Source organism: Schistocerca cancellata, chromosome 6 (assembly GCF_023864275.1).
Source record: "Schistocerca cancellata isolate TAMUIC-IGC-003103 chromosome 6, iqSchCanc2.1, whole genome shotgun sequence".
NCBI classification, from domain to species: domain Eukaryota; kingdom Metazoa; phylum Arthropoda; class Insecta; order Orthoptera; family Acrididae; genus Schistocerca; species Schistocerca cancellata.
In genome coordinates, this window is record NC_064631.1 from 310,483,504 (window position 1) to 310,500,988 (window position 17,485).

The 17,485-nt window shown below is 43.2% G+C and overlaps 1 protein-coding gene across 1 annotated transcript in view; it reads right to left on the reverse strand.

The window, feature by feature from the left end:
* Window positions 1-17,485, reverse strand: part of LOC126088306 (uncharacterized) — a 323,218-nt gene that overhangs the window by 205,703 nt on the left and 100,030 nt on the right. The window contains exons 5-6 of the mRNA XM_049906436.1: window positions 16,366-16,509; window positions 3,239-3,354 (exon numbers count right to left, since the gene is read on the reverse strand). Of these exons, the coding sequence (XP_049762393.1) occupies window positions 3,239-3,354; window positions 16,366-16,509 (260 nt within the window). The remainder of the gene's footprint in view (window positions 1-3,238; window positions 3,355-16,365; window positions 16,510-17,485) is intronic.

Below are 17,485 nucleotides of genomic sequence, written 5' to 3' on the forward strand. Positions count from 1 at the left end.
TCATCGCTGGCATGATTGTCTGTTGACCAGACTCCCATCTTCCATGCAGAACAAAATCATACACACATCTGGTTGACAGTTTGTATGATTATATCGTGAATTAGACAAAGGACGGGGGTATATCGGTTGCTCAAATTCGAGATGACAAAAACTTCAGAGTAAATGCTTAAAGTAACTGGTGGCAGCTCAAAACATACGCTGAGGGGGCAAAAGTCATGGGATGCCTGCTAATACCTGTGACAGATATCCTTTTCCCGGCCATCTGCAGCAACTCAAGGTGGCATGGACTCAACAAATAATCTAAGGTCATCTGCAGAAATATTGAACAGTGTTGCCTCTATAGCCGTCCATAACTGCGAAAGTGTTGCCGGTGCAGGATTTGGTGCACGAACTGATCTCTCGATTATGTCTTATAAATGCCCGCTAGGATTCATAACGGGCGATCTGGATCCCCAGATCATTCGCTCTAAGTGTCCACAATGCACTTCAAATCAATCGCGCATAGTTGTCCTGTGACATGGCGCATCGTTGGCTGCCAACTGTCTGCAACTAGCTCAACATAACCATTTCCAGTCAGTGATTCGTTCAGCTGGACCAGAGTCCATTGGGGCATAGTGCCTTGTTGGCAACATAGGTCTGTGGCTTCATGGGGTCTGCGCGACACTGGAACCCTGCCATCATCTTTTCTCAACTGAAATCTGGACTCATCTGATCAGGTCACAGTTTTTCAGTCGCCCAGGATCAACCGATATGTTCGCGAGCCCATGAGGTACGCTGCAGGCGATGTCATGCTGTAGCAAAGGCACCATCGTCGGCCATCTGCCGCCATAGCCTCTTAACGTGAAATTTCCCAGCACTGTCCGAACGGATTCGTTCTTAATGCGTCCCACATTGAGGATGAGGAGGAGGAGATTAGTGTTTAACGTCCCGTCGACAACGACGTCATTAGAGACGGAGCGCAAGCTCGGGTGAGGGAAGGATGGGGGAGGAAATCGGCGGTGCCCTTTCAAAGGAACCATCCCGGCATTCGCCTGAAGCGATTTAGGGAAATCACGGAAAACCTAAATTAGGATGGCCGGAGACGGGATTGAACCGTCGTCCTCCCGAATGTGAGTCCAGTGTGCTAACCACTGCGCCACCTCGCTCGGTCGTCCCACATTGAATTCTGCAGTTGTTTAACTGACAACTCTACGTGAACGCCGCTGGTCTCAGTCGTTAAGTGAACGCCGTCGATCACCGCGTTGTCTGAGGTGAGACGCAACGCCTGAAATCTGACATTCTCAGCACACTCTTCACACTGTATATTTCGGAATGTTGAATTCCCCAACAATTTCCGAAATAGAATGTCCCATGGGTCTAGCTCCAACTACCAGTTTAGGTTCAAAGTCTGTTGGATGTTGTTTCTCTAGGCAGAATCACCAACGCCGATGCGGCAGGCAGCTGTTTGTTGTGAAACATAAGCAGTTATAAATACGTGCCTCAGGCGCATTGTTCTCTCAGGACCTCACACCGCCTGAAGTCGCCGTTTCAGAACGCACGTTCTCTAACGCAAAATGATCAAGTCAGGATCCTGAATAGGATCAGACTTATTAAAACCTGATTCTGAGACCAACCTTTGAGTTTGTGGCACCTAGCTTTATCTACAGTTTTACTGCCTGGACCACTTTGCTCATGAGAATAGAACAAGACATATAGAGAAGGTGACATTCCCTGAGAATTACTGAGATCCCAGGGAGAGGCAGCAGTGACGAAACTATTCCAACTGGCAAAATACCCTTAGACCCCAAGAACGCTGTAATAATTCCTACTCCAAAGCACGTAGGTGCTGACAGGTGCGTATGTTATTAAGTATTCGTATAATAATTGGTAACTGCAAAGTATCGATAGAAATTATTTACAGAAGAATGGAAAAGCTGGTAGACGGCAGCCTCGCGGAAGATCGGTTTGGATTTTGGAGAGCTGTAAGAACACGCGAAGCAGCACAAGAAAGCCACATCTACGTTTATAACGTTTTTCCATATTTAGACAAGGAATGTTACGATGTTGATGGGAATACGCTGAAGGTAGCAGAGATATAAGACAGAAACCAGACTGAAGTTATGTGTCTCGAGGGACACGGAAGCGGCGCAGTGGTGGGGAATGACACAGGGTTGTAGCTTAATCCCTACAGTGTTCAGTCTGTACATGGAACAAGCAGTAAAGGAAACCAAAGAGAAATTTGGAATGAGAATTAAAAAAGAAGCACATAGATGACACTGCAATTCTTTCAGAGATGGTAAAGGACTTGGGAAAGCAGTTGAACGGAACGATTACATCTTGAGTAGTGGTTATAAGATTAACAACAAGAAAAGTAAAATAACGATAATGGAGTGTACTTGAATTAAATCAGGATATTCTGAAGGAAATAAAAATTAGGAAATGACAAAGTAAGAGAAGTGGATGAGTGCTACTATACGGACAGTAAGATAATTGATGTTGGCTGGAGTAGGAGGAACACTGAATGCAGACTATCGATATCACGAAGGGCGTTTCTTAAAAAGAGTAATTTGCTAATATCTTATATAAAATTATGTCTTCCATTGAAGTATTAGTTTGGAGTGTAGCATTGTATGGAAGTGAGACGAGGATGATAAGCAATTCAGACAAGAAGAGAGTTGAAATTTTTGGAACTTTGTGCTACAGAAGTATGGGGATGATCAGACGGGCAAATTGATTAACCGATAAAGAGTTACGGAATCGAAGTGGGAGGAGTGGGAGGGATGACGTTAGTCACTGCTTGACTTAACCAGGGTATAATTTCACGGGACAAATTACAAGGCATGAATGAAACGTCAATTTGGTGTAGTACTGTGGGAGGTAAAATTTGCATATGGGGAACAAAGGACGAATACAATAATAAAAAAAATGGTTCAGGTCATCATTCCCCTAGAACTTAGAACTACTTAAACCTAACTAACAAAAGGACACCACACACATCCATGCCCGAGGCAGAATTCGAACCTACGACCGTAGTGCTACGACAAGCAGTTGGAAATGAATGAAGGTTGCAGTAGCTGTTCGTAGATGAAGAAGCTTTTACGGAACATAGCGGGGACAACTGCATCAAACTCGTCTTCGGACTGATGACGACAGCTAGAACAACGATTCCAGTCATAAGCATTTTGGATCGCTCTCTATAACGTGCCAACAAACCAGCAGGACGTAAGAGGGTGGAGAACACATGTCTACCTGTACTCACCGGTGTGCTCGATCCTGCGCCCACCGCGAGCTTGAAAGCCGGCGGCTTGTGCGCTGTTGGAAGGCGTGAAGCTGAAGTATGCCAGGAACTGCGACCGCAGCGTCTGGTCCGAAATCCTGCAACACGGAGTGAGGGCTATTTTTCCCCAGGCAAACGCGTTACCAGGTGCACAGAGACAGTTCTTACACTCTCCTCAACTCGTTAAATTTCACTTACTAGTCGTCCCTAGAACCGACTTCATATTCTTGTCCCCTTTCATGTCCCTTTGCAACGTTACGCCTGGAAATATAATCGACTTGAATGTGTAAGAAGCGCACCACTACCAGTGAATTCGAAAATTATATATGGTTTTCCTACTCATGTGAATTGATTTATCGTCATTTAGAGTAAATTGTTATTCATAACATTAGATAGAGATTCTGTCCGAATGCACTTCCAGTCTTCTACAGTGACTCAAAGACGGTAATTTCCTGTACACTATAGCAAACAGTATCAGATCGCTCTTCACCACATCCGTCTGAGCATTTTCGTATGTAGAGAACAAAAGCGGTCCTATCACACTGCCTTGGGGCACTACAGACTCTCTTTCGTCTCCCATGAACATTTGCCACCCCGAGCCACGTACTGGGCTATGCTGGTTAAGAAGTCGTCGAGCCCACCTGTTCAGTATGCTCGGACCTCAGTTAACAATCGGCAGTGTGGCACTTTGTAAAACGCTTTTAGAGAATCTAGAAATAGGGACCGTATCTGTTCCCATTCATCCGTAGTTGGTAGGATATCACGTGAGAAAACGTCAAGAAGAGTTCGCGGGAGCGATGCTTTCTAAATCCACGTTGAATTATGGATAGAAGCCTTTATCTGTGAAAGAAACTTATTGTATTCGAATTTAGAACTTGCTGAATAATGTTGCAGCTATATCGGTCTGTAACTTTGCGGATCCGTTCTTGTATCATATTTATATGCGTTTTCTTCCACCCATTTGGTACTTTTCGCTTGGCAAGAGGTTCATGATAAGTATAATGTAAGTATGGAGCCATACCCGAAGACTACTCTGTGTAAAACCAAACTGGGATTCCACCTAATCCTGACGACCTATTCTAATGATTTTCATCGCCAGGGATGCCTACTTTTAGGTCCTCCGTGTGCGAGTCTGCGACGTTTAACCGATGGTATGTCTGTACGATCCACCTGCGTGAAAGAGTTTTTGAAAGCGTCTTAAATCAGTCCACGATTCTACATAGGAGCAGAGTTTCTTAGGACTCTCGACTAGATCTTTCGCAAAAATGTGACGATGGAATTTGTGTGTCTCGCGCATTGGCCTTCTTATTGACGCAAGAATTTCTACTAGCGTTTGTTTGTCCACATTTCTGTTGTAGATTTTTCAACGGAGAGTCCAACAATGTCTGTTTTCCCAGCATTTACTAAATTTTGTTATTAAACCGCAGTGCGTCTTTTCTGTCCTTAATCCACTTACTCGGCACGTATTTGCATGTACTATGATAACCGAGAGCAAAAAGGTAGTCAAAAATCTAAGAGTGGATGCATGTATGTTTTCCTTAAGAGATAAAGTCGAAGTTTGATAAGTACAAACGGTCCGTGGTTATCCCACAAGACATCACAAACTACACATTTGATTAATAGGTAGTAAGTAAAGCAAACTGTAAATACAGGTGGACACTCATTTCATAAATCTATATTTTCGAAAGGCTTTCGACATTGTACCACGGTGTACTATGACAACAAATATCTCATTATACAGAGTATCTTCAAAGATAAGAGACGGGCCTGATGAATTTTTGACTCATAGAACACTGTACGTTACATCACACAGTGAGAGTAATCGGGTGTGCCCTATGGAACCGTAACAGAGCTACAGATGTTGTCAATAGACATGTACTACTTATAATAGACTGTCAACATCAGTTTTAGATGGTTCGCTAACGATGCTGATGATTACTTCGAAATGCAGTCATAAGAGAAAGATCGTAAGAAAATACAGTGAGAGTTGGACGAAATTACCACCTGTTGGTATTTATGACCGCTCTTTAAACATGAACAGATGCAAGAGGAAGAGCCGATAATAACCGATTACAAGATTAGTGCTAAATGGTACGGTTCCAGACTGAAGCGCATAAAACCACACGGCCACACGGGCCGGCAAGAAGCGATTAGAAATGAGACCAACAAATAAAACCAGCTTTGAGCCAATGGTCATACGGAAATAGTTCGAGAGAAATATGAACAATAATTTTTATGCAAATGGTACAGTGCAGTGTAAGCTCCTTAAAACTTTGTAATGTTATAGTTTCTTAATATACAGACGTCTGTCAGACTGGGTATAAAAAGAACATCAGTCATCAAAGGAATAACCTGATGTATGCAAAAACAAACGCGATGCTTGGTCAGCAGCCTTAGCACACGTACACTGGTGTTTTTAAGTTCTCGGAAGTAGGTTCCACAGACGTATTAGATATCTTATTACTTTTGCGACTGCAAATGAAACCTGAAGATATTCTAATGTGTTAACAGCCGTCTATGTATTTCTTAAAAATACTATAGCTACGTAATTTTTATTTGAAATCCAGTGTGCAGTTGCAGAGTCGGTGAACGCTATTATTGTGCGGTGCATGTGATAGTCACGCTGTTGATACATACTGTAAAAATAGCTCACACTTTTTCCTGCATCGTTGTGAAACAACTGCGTTGAACACCGTTCAAAATGGCGAGAAAAACGTCTTCTTAATGTTTTTGGCTAGTTTAGAGAGCTAATTGGCTTTGAAGTTTTTCGAGGAACTATTTCTCTTACATAATGATAAGGACACTTTGTAAAGGAGATCCCGGTCTCAATCGGTAATGTTGGGTAATGATACTCGCGTATTCTGGCATCACTGGCTCGAACATCACCCTGTTTTCTTTTCTAGTTTAGTTCAAATAGCCGCATCTCTTAAAACTAAAAAATCATTAAATATATGCTAATTAATATATATCTTGTCACCATTTTTTGTGAAAACGGTGTCTTCTTGTTTCTAGTTGCATATCACACAACTATTTCTAATTTCCATTGTTGTTGTTGTTGTTGTGGTCTTCAATCCTGAGACTGGTTTGATGCAGCTCTCCATGCTACTCTATCCTGTGCAAGCTTTTTCATCTCCCGGTACCTACTGCAGCCTACATCCTTCTGAATCTCCTTAGTGTATTCATCTCTTGGTCTCCCTCTACGATTTTTACCCTCCACGCTGCCCTCCGATGCTAAATTTGTGATCCCTTGATGCCTCAGAACATGTCCTACCAACCGGTCCCTTCTTCTTGTCAAGTTGTGCCACAAATTCCTCCTCTCCCCAATTCTGTTCAATACCTCCTCATTAGTTACGTGATCTACCTATCTCATCTTCAGCATTCTTCTGTAGTACCACATTTCGAAAGCTTCTATTCTCTTCTTGTCCAAACTATTTATCATCCATTTTTCACTTCCAAACAAGGCTACACTCCATACAAATACTTTCAGAAACGACTACCTGACACTTAAATCTATACTCGACGTTAACAAATTTCTCTTCTTCAGAAACATTTCCTTGACATTGCCAGTCTACATTTTACATCCTCTCTACTTCGACAAATGGTTCAAATGGCTCTGAGCACTATGGGACTTAACATCTTAGGTCATCAGTCCCATAGAACTTAGAACTACTTAAACCTAACTAACCTAAGGACATCACACACATCCATGCCCGAGGCAGGATTCGAACCTGCGACCGTAGTAGTCCCACGGTTCCGGACTGGAGCGCCTAGAACCGCATGGCCACGGCGGCCGACTCTACTTCGACCATCATCAGTTATTATGCTCCCCAAATAGCAAAACTCCTTTATTACTTTAAGTGTCTCATTTCCTAATGTAATTCCCTCAGCATCACCCGACTTAATTCGACTAGATTCCATTATCCTAGTTTTTCTTTTGTTGATGTTCATCTTATATCCTCCTTTCAAGACACTGTCCATTCCGTTCAACTGCTTTTCCAAGTCCTTTGCTATCTCTGACAGAATTACAATGTCATCGGCGAACCTCAAGTTTTTATTTCTTCTACATGGATTTTAGTACCTATTCCGAATTTTTCTTTTGTTTCCATTACTGCTTGCTCAATATACAGATTGAATAACAGAGGCTACAGCCCTGTCTCACTCCATTCCCAACCGCTGCTTTCCTTTCATGTCCCTCGACTCTTATACCTGCCATCTGGTTTCTGTATATATTGTAAATAGGCTTTTGCTCCCTGTATTTTACCCCTGCCACCTTTACAACTTGAAAGAGAGTATTCCAGCCAACATTGTCAAACTCTTTCTCTAAGTCTACAATTATCGACACTTTATAAGAGATGGTTAATACAGATTGTTTAAATTGAGAAAATGTAATAAATTAAACTTTTGTGACTAAAATTCATAAAGTCTTTATTTGGGCTATTTCCATTCCTTATTACAACATATGTGGTTTTACACAAGCCAATGTGATAAGGGTCGTGGAAACATGGAAAACAATAATTTTGTCCGCATCGATCACACCGTAAAAATAATAGTTTTACAGTTCCTACCCTACAACTGCAATCTGAAACCTATAGATCTGATCGAAAAGGAATAGGCAGTCTCGGCTACAAAATGGTTTTTCATTTATTTAATTTGTCACGCGTTTCAGTCTCACAGGATCATCATCAGACATCGAGTAAAAGCTCTCGAGGATCACGGGCAAGTGACTGCGGGACTTTCTGTACACTTTCGAGTAGTCCCCGAGTGTTTTTACACGATACCTGATGATGCTCCTTTGAGAGTGAATCGCGTCACAAACTGAATAAATAAAAAACCACTTTGAAACGGAGACTGCATTTTCCTTCGTGAACATCTGAAGAGGTTGCTGTACCATTAGCCGAAAGATACAGTGGTGTGATTTTTAATAAAATTGACCTGAAGGTAAGTTAAGGGATATGTCACGTGAAATGACATGCTGGAGGTTTGTAACACATCACTGCCGAACGGTGGCCGGATGCGGAACAGCACGTCATAAAAGGACAGGAGAAATCATGGCGACTGGGTGGCTTCGTGGATTCTGTTGTCATTCCCTCGTTAGCAACGTAGCAGATGACAACTGAAATGCACTCCTCGCATTCGGATATGGAAGTAAATCTGAGCTTATCACACGACAGACTGTAACTGATATCTTCGTTGGCTTCAGCTACACATTGAAAGCCCTGCAACACGCTTTGACGTCAAACATAGCATACACTGAAAAATGAATCTTTTTTAAGTTAGTGATTTTCATTACTCTTGTTTTTAATTACAGTACTATGTTAGCTAAGAACGACAGCATGTAATGCTTTTCGTCAGGTCCCCTAAGAAGCGAATTGCTGGAGTGTTGCCATATATTATTTTATTATGTTTACGTCATTCGAAGCTGTATTGTTCTCTGCAATGTTGTTATGTTTTTACGTATTAACTTAAAACAATCCTTATAACTGGAGGTTAGCTGGACCACCTGGCTGGCAAGTACTGTCTGATTTAAAGGAGCCAATAAAATTGGTTCATGTATTATCGATGAATCGATGTGCCCGTAACGCACAGCATACGACAGATTCTTGGAATCCTACTTGACAGTGGTCCAGACAGCTTGGCTTCCACTCAATGTGAAACGAAATCCAACAAGCTTTCAGCAAATGCGGAAGAATACTTAGTGTAACGTTTACGTCATTATATGAATCATTCTTACGGTGGACATAGTACAGTAGTGGGTCATATCCATAGATCGCATGTGTTGCCAAATATGACTTTGTTCATGAACAAATACGATCACCATCAGATATCTTGTTATAAAATACGTACAACTACTTCAACTCAAATCTTGAAATTAGAACAGTTGAAATATTAAATTTTATAATTTCTGGAATTAATCCTCTAAATCACACACACCCGGCCTCGATATCACAGTTCTCTTCCTACGGGCGGTCCGTTACTCGAGATACCAGACCAGAAGTCCTCTCAAAGGTAATTTGAAATGAGTTTGGTTTGCTGTTCCTATCACTTGCAGTTGCAAAATTTGGCAGTGAGTGGTCCAGATATCTTCAAAAAACACCGTACAGCCATGATAAGCGTGCACACGTTGATGAATATGTTGATCAAAACCACTGAAACTCGGCTTATTCTTAACAGCTTGCTGCATCTCAAATTTTATGTACTCGATGTCATTGTAATACAAAATTTTACGGAAAATTAAATCATCTACATTCACTCGACTTATTCTATATCTCACCTGTCGTGAACTGTATGAAATTACTTGGTTGACTTTCATTTCGAATGCAACCACGCGCCTCGCACCCCTAACCCACACTGTCGTTCCGAAACAACAGGGCCGAAATTCGTGCTAGACTTTCGCCATCTGAGAGAAAACCGCCACCGGAATAAATGGTCTACAGCCTCGGCTAAACGTGTACGTTCATGATACGCTTATGATACAAAACGCCAATACTGGTTAGAGTTACCGCCCACCCCACTCGCTATAGACTGTAGACTGGCTTTCAAAAGATTATGTTGATGTCGATGCGGGGATATCAGTGCTCAACCCGATGAATAGTCTGAATACTAGAATACCTTACTAGATATGGTTCCACGAGAGGTGGACGGCTTTGCTTTCTCGGACGTTTCAAATGGCCCACCTTATGACTGACATAAAGATGAGCTGATGTATACAAATCACTGTCATAGATGAAAGGAGCGGTAAGTAACAGGAAAAACCCCTAGTACTGAATAACCTTATGATTTACGGTGTGAATCCTAACCAATCAGGCACCAAGCAAAACGCATGCGGGCGGGCGCGGGTGCACACACACACGCACGCACACACATACACACACACACACACACACACACACACACACACACACACACACACATGCCGATGAGCCGAAACCTTATGACCATCTGCTTAATAGTGGGATGGATTCGAAAAGTTCTTGGTAGGTTCCCAGGGCTATCGGGCACAAAAGGGCCAGAGGTGTCTGGGGGCGGAGCCGTCGCCTAATAGCGTCGCAGATGTATTCTATCGGGTTCAGACTAGTAAAATTTGGTATCCAAGATGTCACCGTGTATTCACTTCATGCGCCTCGTATCACCGTAGCACAATTCTGGCGTTGTGAAACGACCAGCTATCCTGCTGGAAAAATCTGGAAATTAGTGGTAAGTAATAGGGGACCAAACTGCTGAGCTCATCGCTACCTAGGCTTACGCACTACTTAATCTAACTGAAACCAACTTATACTAAGGACAACACGCACACCCATGCCCGAGGAAGGACTCGAACCTCCGACGGAGCGAGCCGCTCCTGCTGCAAGATACCATCGCCATGGGGGAAGATATCAAGCACGAAGGGTGGTCTGAGATAATATTCATATACTTCGTAGTTGGTATGGAGCCTTATAGCATGTTTCGTGCAGGCGTTCGCCTGACTGACGGCGTATCTGACGCGAGAATCGACTTTGTGTAATAAGAAATGACACGTCTTCATTAAGGAACGTTACACTCTCTATTATTCCGATCCCAATGCAACAGTAACTGTTAATATCAATAGGTGAAAATGGGAACACGCAGGAGATCTATCCCCGTAGAGCTCCACGTTTAACGACGGGAGCTAAGAGTCTGCTCCGCAACACTTGTGTCTATAACAGCTTTGTACTCTGTCTTCAGATTTGCCAACGATAGCCGTCTACTCCGCTTTACAGAGCGGTCGAAACCTGCGACCAGGGCATGAAGCGTCACGTACAACACTTTGTCGGCTACTCGTGGGTGCATTGTCCATCAACCAGATTTCTTTGATGGAATCGACGTCTCACGCGAACAACCAACCAGTTTTAGTGTTTCCGAAATTTCAGTCCCATGCACCAGGTAATAATTTGTGGTTACAATTATGACTGAATCCTCATTCGTCTCTTCTCTACCTTTACACACTGTCTGATCGAAAGTATCCGGACAATAGCATTTAATACGGAAATGACCACTAGATGTCAAGACAGTCGGCGGAGGCGGGATGATTGTATTGTAAGTAGAGAGGCGGAAGAATGGATCGGTCAGGACAGCTCAGTGACTTTGAAACAAAGTGGTCTTTGGTTGTTGCATTAGTAATAAACCCCTTACGAACAGTTCAACCCTTCCAAACGTGCCCAAGCTGACTGTCGGTAATGTGACTCTAAAACTCAAATACGAACAGCCATATCTAAACCAAGAATAGGCAGATCTCATGTACAGGCTAACAGGGACCCTCTAGAGCTGCGGAGGATGGTTCTAAAAAATTACATGAAATCAACAGAAGATACCACTTGAGAGTTCCAAAGTGCTACTACTAATCCAGCTAGAACAATGACCGTGAGTGGGGAGTTAAAGAGAATGGAGTACAATGGTGAAGTAGCTCCTCTTAAGCCACACATTGTCAGTGCTAAACGTGGCTTTAAAAGTTTTACAGAGCGACGCTACCAGATAGCAGGTGAATGAGTGATGAATTAGCCTACGCCGTGGAAGGATTTGGGTTTGGCGCATGCCTAGAAAAGTTTACGTGACATTCGTGCTGATGTGTGCGTGAAATCTTATGAGACTTAACTGCTAAGGTCATCAGTCCCTAAGTTTACACACTACTTAACCTGCATTATCCTAAGGACAGATACACACACCCATTTCGTGCTGATAGTCAGTGAAGTATAGAGGAGTTGATGTTACGGTATGACACTGATTTATGTGCATATGATGTGGCTCCTTATTCCACTAAAGAAAAGGCTGAACGTGGAAGGGAGGTTACTGGCACATATAGGTTTTTGTTTCAGTTTTGCAGCGCAGAGTGGCCGTGGGGTTTGAGGCATTATGTCACGGATCGCGCAGCCCCTCCCGTCGGAGGTTCGTTTCTTCCTTGGCCATGGGTGTGTGTGCTGTTCATATCATAAGTTAATTTAAGTTAGTTTAAGTACTGTGTAAGTCTAGGGAACGATGACCTCAGCAGTTTGGTCCCTTAAGAATTCACACACATCTGAACATTTTTTGTTTCAATTTTCTGTCATTAATTCTGAGTTACTTTATTGGGAGTGCTGGTCACGTCAGATTTCGAGGATATACTTCCTCTTTGTCGTTGGGAAAGTATATTGCGTGAAGTAGAGGAACAGTTCAGCGATAATGGTTGTATCAACATAACAAAGCACTCTGTCGACGCAGTGTCTGAGTCAGTGAAGTGTAGTAAATAATATCCCAAAACAGAATGGTCTTCCCAGAGTTCCAGCCTGAACCAAATGGAGCTCCTCTGGAATGAGTCAGAACGCCATGTTGAGTTAGAACGTCGACATCGCTTTGGACCTAAGCGATCAACGTGAATACCGTCTGTGGTTTATGTTCTTAAGTAAGAATGGACTGCCCCCACAGAAATTTGAACACTTCACTTGAAATGTCTCTAGAAGAGTTGAATCCATGAACACACCCTACCATTACCACACCCTACATTTTTGTCCATTAATAGGTATCCAGATACTGAGGATCATATAGTTTATTACCCTTAGCACGCCACGTGCTGGTGACACCATCAGGAGTAGATCAGTTTCCGCTGTCTTTTGCCTTGTCAGTGTATGCAGATGTAGGCAGTTTGTTAATGTGAAATATCGATATTCACGTACATCGGTACACCACGTAAATGAGTTGCATGCATAATAAATAGATGGAGAAGGGGAAAGAACGAGGTACAACTGCAAAGAGCCAGTGTATATGCTGACGAAATTTGCGTTACATACTTGCGAGGGGTACGAACAGGAAGACTGTGTGGAATGCAAGTATGCGTCACAAAGAAAGAGGTGACTTGCGCGAGTGAGACCGTTCAGAAGGGGGAGGCGAGGGGAAAAAGAGGTGCGCGCCGGGGTTGGCGTGTTTGCAGATCATCGTCTGACGGGGGCGTTCCTCGCGTGTTTGCTTTGCGCACACGCTGCGGAGGAATACCTGGTACAAGGCCTTCTTTTTCGTACGTGTGCCCTCCGCGGACCCTCCCGCTGACTAGGGAGCGGTGTCTGAGGAATGCGGCGAGTCGGCGCGAGGTGAATATTGGAGACCTCCCGAGTCCCGTAGGCGCCTTTGAGGTGTTCACAAATTCCATTACAAAATGAACTATGCAGTGCCGCTTGCTGTGTGTCACGCACATCCACATACTGCTACGGGAAGTAGCGCTCGCGACATGAATGTTGCAAGGGCTCGATCTCTGTGAGGAGAAGTAACGACGCGCATGGCGGGAGCCACACAGCGCGGATGGCGGACGGAAGCAATCCACGGAAATCCAGGAGTTTCACTTGTGAAGTGGAAGAAAAACCTACAGCGTATGGCTGCCTAATTCTCGTAGCCTGCTCCTACACCTACATGATCACTTAACAATTCACACTTAGGTATTTGTATTAGGGTTCGTGGATCCACTTTCAGTTTTTCGATTGTTGTACTCCAAAATAGCACAAATGGAAAATCAGCATCCACATTCTTTTGGTGTGGGCTTCATTGTCTCTTAATTTTTACAGTGGTCATTTAAACATATGTAGATGGGAGAAACCAAAAAATTTAGGCATTTGGGGGAGAAACTTTGTGATACAAATTTCGTGAATTGGTATACCTCAACGAGTATCACCTCAATTCACTTTTAATGTCTCTGATAATCTCTTAACCTCGGTTATTTGTTGTATATATTCCAATCTTGTTTGCTACCAATTTTATTCTCAGCGGCTCCTGTAACGCCGCAGAAGATAATTCTTGGAGATTTAACGCTGTCCTTTCTTTTAATTAGTGCTTCCAGCAGATGCCTTTTGTCCCTGATTCTTATAAGTAAGTTCAACACCCTTTTATAACAACTCATCTTGCAAGCTTCTCTCTTTATACAAAAAGTCGCTCAACATTGAGTTTTACTTTTTAGGTTTTGCATACTGTTCAGTTTTTACCGTACAGTGACGAACTCCACATCCGCAATTCTGAAGTGTTTCTGACTACTACTTTTTGGGAGAGATGTTCTCTGTGCCTGTACTATGTAGGGGCCTACTTCTGGTTCTTGACATGGCTCAGTATTTTGCAGCTCTGACGCTGATTTCGGTCCCACCATCACGAAATAACTTAAAGAAAACGATATACAGACGCATAACCAGCACGTAATGAGAAAATATTGTTCTTGTGTAACACAAAGAGGTCTTAATTTACATGAGATTAAGATTGCTATCGAGTTTCATGTCCGAAAGAATAGACGCCATGTAGGTGATTGTATATATACGCTTTGTCGGGCATACGACTATTTCAATGCGGATGCATACCACAGTCCGTGCCCCTGCGTGAATTCTGTGAATCTGCAAGGAACGGGAAAAATGGATGGGTTCACAGCATAGTGGGGAGCAGCAAATCGGATTTTGAGTGCGACGGGATGCGTGTCCAAGTGGCCGAGGTGGTTGAGCCAAGTGTTCTAGAGAAGCTGGTTTGAGTCGCAATCCGGTCACAAATTTTCAAGTGAAACCTAAAGCAGCTGGCTCATAAAATTCCCATTTATTTAAGAACGCTATCGAAAGGAAATCTCCAGTTGATTGCATATTTCTAGATTTTCAGAAGCCTGATGATACTGCTCGCCATTTGCGGTTTCTCATGAAACAGCGTGCCTTTGGAGTATCGTTTCGGCTGGGCGACTGCATTTGCGATTTCCTGTCAGAAAGGTCACAGTTCATACATCTGACGATAAGCCAGCTAGTGAAAGCGAAATTGTATCTTCCACAGATATGTTACGCCCTTTGTTGTTCTTAATCAATAATTTCTTTTTAGGAGAGTATCTTAGCACCACTCATATATTGTTTATAGACGATGATGTCGCGTATCGTCAGTAATGTCATCAGAAGATCGAAATGAATTGTAAAATGAGTTCGATTGCATGCATGGAGTGAAAACTGACTGCTACCTGTGAACAGCAAAAGTATTGGGTCCTCCACATGAGTACTAGAAAAATGATTTGCTGTTCAATGGACTACTGTTTATTCCGTTAAACATGTCATGTCATTCTGCCTCACATTCACTTAGAATGGCAATTTCAACAGATAATTTTATCATTGATATCTTTTCACCGTGAGCTATAATCTCGGTTCTGTAACTTTCCTTCATTTCATTGTTTCATCCATACACAAGTCGACCAACAGAGTAAAAAGATAGGCTGTCGTTAGATATGAATCGTAGTTTTGTATTCTTTGTTATTCACGTTTGTTACGATCTGTTCTTTTAGCTGTTGTGGTCTACTCGTGAATTCCATACTTCTCGTCGTCTCCTTATAAGTTATTCCACCTCGAAACATTCTGGCAAATTAAAACCGTATTCATGGCCGGAACTCGAATTTAGAACCTCTGCCTGTCGTGGCGAAGTGCTCTAACGATCCAGATATCCAGGTGCTACTCACGACCAGTCCCCACACGTATACTTCCGCCAGTATCTCGACTCCTGCCCTCCAACCTTCACAAGTTCCCCTACATACCTTGAGGCACTAACACTCCTGAAAAAAGGATATTTCATGGAAGTGGATCAGCCACAGCCTGGCACAATGCCTACGCAATTACATTTTACTGTGCTGCGGAGTGTGCGCTGTTTTGAAACGTCCTGGTGGATTAAAACTGTGTGCCCGACGGATATTAGAGCTTGGGACTTTTTTCTTTTGCGATCACTTGCTCTTCTGACTCTGCTACAAATACCAAGAACGGGTAGTGAGTCGCACTTGGGGAACTGAGTCGGTAGAGCACTTGCCGACGAAAGCCAGCGGTCCCGATTTCAAGTCCCACGCCGGCTTAAAATTTTAATTTTCCACGTAGTTTCAACCCAGGGTACATTTTTCTATAGAGTGAAAATTCATTCCGTTCTACCTTGCCTCATATGATTTACCCCAGAATACACAAGCAGTGACGTTTCTTGGTAAAAGGATCGAAGTAATCAGCGTAGCTTCCGCTCTTTTGATGCTCCCAGAACAACAAAATGTACGGTCCCGAAGCGCGCGTCTACTTCTTGGAGGCTACATTTATTCTTTGTTGAAAGATGCCTTGAGCAGACATTGCTAGTGAGGATCTGTGTGGGGTACTCACTGGAAGATGAGCGAGGCAGGCCCCTTGTCGGCGAAGAGGACGACGGGCGGTGTGAAGCGCTCGTTGCCGCCGCAGACCTGCGAGTGCGTCGCCCGGGGCACCGGCCGCGGGCCATCCACCAGCTGCAAGAAGCCGCCGTCGCAGCTGCAACACGACGGGTGCGCCTCCAGAGTCAAAACCAGCTGCACTCTTGATATGCCTTAACTCTATGTTCTGAGGGGCGATGTGGATTAATCATGCTCTGACAGGGATCACGTACATAGGAGATCGAACCACTGTGTTGAAACTGTATCTACCGGGTGAAGTCAGTATAACTTGAAAACTGAATAAATCACGAAATAATGTAGATAGAGTGGTACAAATTGACACACATGCTTGGAATGACATGGGAATTTATTAGAACCTAAAAATTACAAAAGTTCAAAAAATTTCCAACACATGGCGCTTCATCTGATCAGAAAAGCAGTAATTAGCATAACATAGAAAGACAAAGCAAGGATGATTTTCTGTACAGGAAATGCTCAATATGTCTACCATCATTCCTCAACAATAGCTGTAGTCGAGTAATAATGTTGTGAACAGCCTTGTAAAGCATGTCCGGAGTTATGGTCAGGCATCGGCGTCGGACGTTGTCTTTCAGCATCCCTAGAGATGTCGGTCGATCACGATACACTTGCGACTTCAGGTAACCCCAAAGCCAATAATCGCCCGGACTGAGGTCTGGGGACCTGCGAGGCCAAGCATGATGAAAGTGGCTGCTAAGCACTCGATCATCACCAAACGACGCGCATCTGTCGGACAGTTTGTGAACTTTGCTTTTTTTTTGGGTTCTAATAAAACCCCGTGTCACTCCAAGCATGTGTGTCAATTTTTACCTCTCTGTCTACATTATTCCGTGGTTTATTAAGTTTTCAAATTTGTACTGACTTTTTGATCACCCGGTATTCCCCCTCCTTCGCAGAGATGCAGGAGGTGCTACATTGCGGCAGATTGTCTTATCGTTTAGAAGTTACAGTTGCATAGAATTTAAAAAAAAATAATCATCACGTTTCATAAGACAGTTTTTTCTACACGAGAATGATAAAAACTTGGAGTAAATTTTAATATGTACATAGAGCTT